General features: G+C 68.5%; 1 protein-coding gene across 1 annotated transcript in view; it reads right to left on the bottom strand.

The window, feature by feature from the left end:
• The window catches only part of ZNF598 (zinc finger protein 598), a gene marked incomplete at its 5' end in the record, with an annotated part of 6,167 nt that overhangs the window by 684 nt on the left and 3,408 nt on the right, over positions 1-2,075 (bottom strand). Inside the window, 4 exons of the mRNA XM_010846186.1 lie at positions 2-237; positions 326-476; positions 575-719; positions 1,203-1,972. Of these exons, the coding sequence (XP_010844488.1) occupies positions 2-237; positions 326-476; positions 575-719; positions 1,203-1,972 (1,302 nt within the window). The remainder of the gene's footprint in view (position 1; positions 238-325; positions 477-574; positions 720-1,202; positions 1,973-2,075) is intronic.

Below are 2,075 nucleotides of genomic sequence, written 5' to 3'. Positions count from 1 at the left end.
CACGCAGCAGTCTAGGCCCACCTGCCGGGTGCTGGCCTGCCACGCGCTCTTCCTGTTCTTCTTGGCCTTCGTGCCGGGAGGCTTCTCGCGGCCCCGGAAGTCCGTGTGGGCCAACAGCAGCTCCTGCTGCTTGGCCGTATCAGGCAGCAGCACCAGCAACTCGTTGAAGATCTTCTCGAAGTTCTCCCCCAGCAGGTCCCGGCAACTCTTATAATACTGGGCTGCAGAGATCGCGCCCTGCCGGCCAGAGCCAGACCCAGTCACCCCCAGCCCTGGCCTGGGCCCCAGTGGCCGGGCCAGCCCCCCACACCCCTGCCTGTCTGACCTGTCTGAACTCCCCCGAGTAGCTCTTGAACTTGCTGAAGCGGGCGTCATCGCTCTGCAGGAAGTCCCTGATGGACTGGATGAGCTGCAGGTTCCTCTCTCGGAAGTTCTCAGGGACCAAGTAGGCCCGGGGCACAGGCGTTGGCCTGGGTCTGAATCGGAAGGAGGTGGAGGCTTCCGCCTTTGGGGAGGCCCAAGGTGAGGGCACTCTCCCCTGGGGGCATGGGGCCAGGGGCCCGCCCACACTTACGCTTTCGTGGTGGTCGTAGTGCTGGGGACACAGGCCGGGTGGGGGCTAGACGGAAGGCCGGAGAAGCCGGGGGGTGGCTTGCTGACAGGGGGCGCCAGGCCTGGCGGAGGCGGGGTGCCCTTTAGGAGCACCACGGCATTGAAGCCTGCGGGGCATGGGGTGCACGGGAAGGTCCCAGGATGTGACCTCGCTGGTCAGGCACAGCAGGCCCGGGTCCCCACTTCCCACACGCCGCCCCTCCCCGCAGAGCAGCCCGTCCCCACAGAGCGGGTCCGGGGCCCGCTGACAACGCCAAGGGCCAGCACGCGTGTTATGCTCCTCATGGCAAACCTTGACCTGAGTTAACTGCTTTGTCCTCATCTCCAGAGGGTGCCAGAACTCCCCAACTTGCGGAAAGAAAGGTCGCAGGGGAGCTATACGGCGGACCACGGCCATGGGCTCACAGGCCTGCCACCTGCATCCAGATCTGGCTACCAGGCTCCGAGGCAGTGGGAAGGGGCTACACGGGCCTCCCTGCCCGCCTGCACCACTCTGGGCCCGTCTGCCTGCCTGTACCGCCCTGGGCCTCACTCCACTACCGCGGCCCCTTCCCAGGGCCCCGAAGCAGGCCTGGGCCCAGCACACCTACCTGGGGGTGGGGGCATCCTGGGTGGGCAGGGGCCACAGAGCGCCGGGAAGTCTTCCTGGGGCGTGGGGCAGGGGGGTGGCCCCAGGGGCCTTGGGAGCCCAGGGGGCTCCTTGGGGGTGCTCCGAACCGGGGCTGGCCCCTCTGAGTGTCCATTGACGATGACAGCGGCAGGCCCCTCAGCTCTGCCAGGGGGTGCCGTGGGGGCCAGCTCGGCCCCAGGGGGCCCCTCTTTGTCAGTGGGGGGGGGCGACGCGGCACCCGACTTCTCGGAGCCCACCTTCTTCTTCTTGCCAACCTTGGTGAAGGTGTGGGTGGTGGCCCCGGCCAGCAGGGAGGAGACGGCGACCGTCGCGGGCACGCTCCGCAGCTCCTGGGCCGTGAGGCCCGCGCGGCCGTCCTCTTCCGCCTCCTCTGCGGGCGGCGGCCCGCCCTTTTTGCCCCCCTTCCCCCCCCTGCCAGACTTCCTGGGGGGCTGGCTGCCCCCGCTGGTAGACTGGGACCCCGGGGCAGGATGCGCCACCTTCTTGCTGGCCCCACTGTTCCAGGCAGAGATGAGGCTGGTGGGGGCACTGCTGGGCTTGGAGGCAGAGGGCACCAGGGCAGGGAAGTCTTCCTCCTGAAAGGTGGTCCTGCCCCTGGCAGGCACAGGGTAAGCCAGCGCCAGCCCCACAGGGCCTGGGGCGGCTGCCACGGAGCTCGAGGACGAAGAGGAGGCACAGAGACTGGGGAAGTCTTCATCCTTGAGCTTCGAAGTGGGGGGCGGGAGAGTGCTGTGCAGAAAGCAGACAGGGCTCAGCGGCCTGTGGGCTCTGGCCTGCCCTGCCCCCCGGCCCCACGGGAGCCCTGGCATCTGCACCCATCCTCCCCAACCCT

The sequence above is a fragment of the Bison bison genome, unplaced genomic scaffold (genome assembly GCF_000754665.1).
Source record: "Bison bison bison isolate TAMUID 2011002044 unplaced genomic scaffold, Bison_UMD1.0 scf7180017848936, whole genome shotgun sequence".
In the NCBI taxonomy this organism is placed as follows: domain Eukaryota; kingdom Metazoa; phylum Chordata; class Mammalia; order Artiodactyla; family Bovidae; genus Bison; species Bison bison.
The sequence above is the reverse complement of the archived record's forward strand: the minus strand, read 5'-3'. Positions and strand labels throughout refer to the sequence as shown.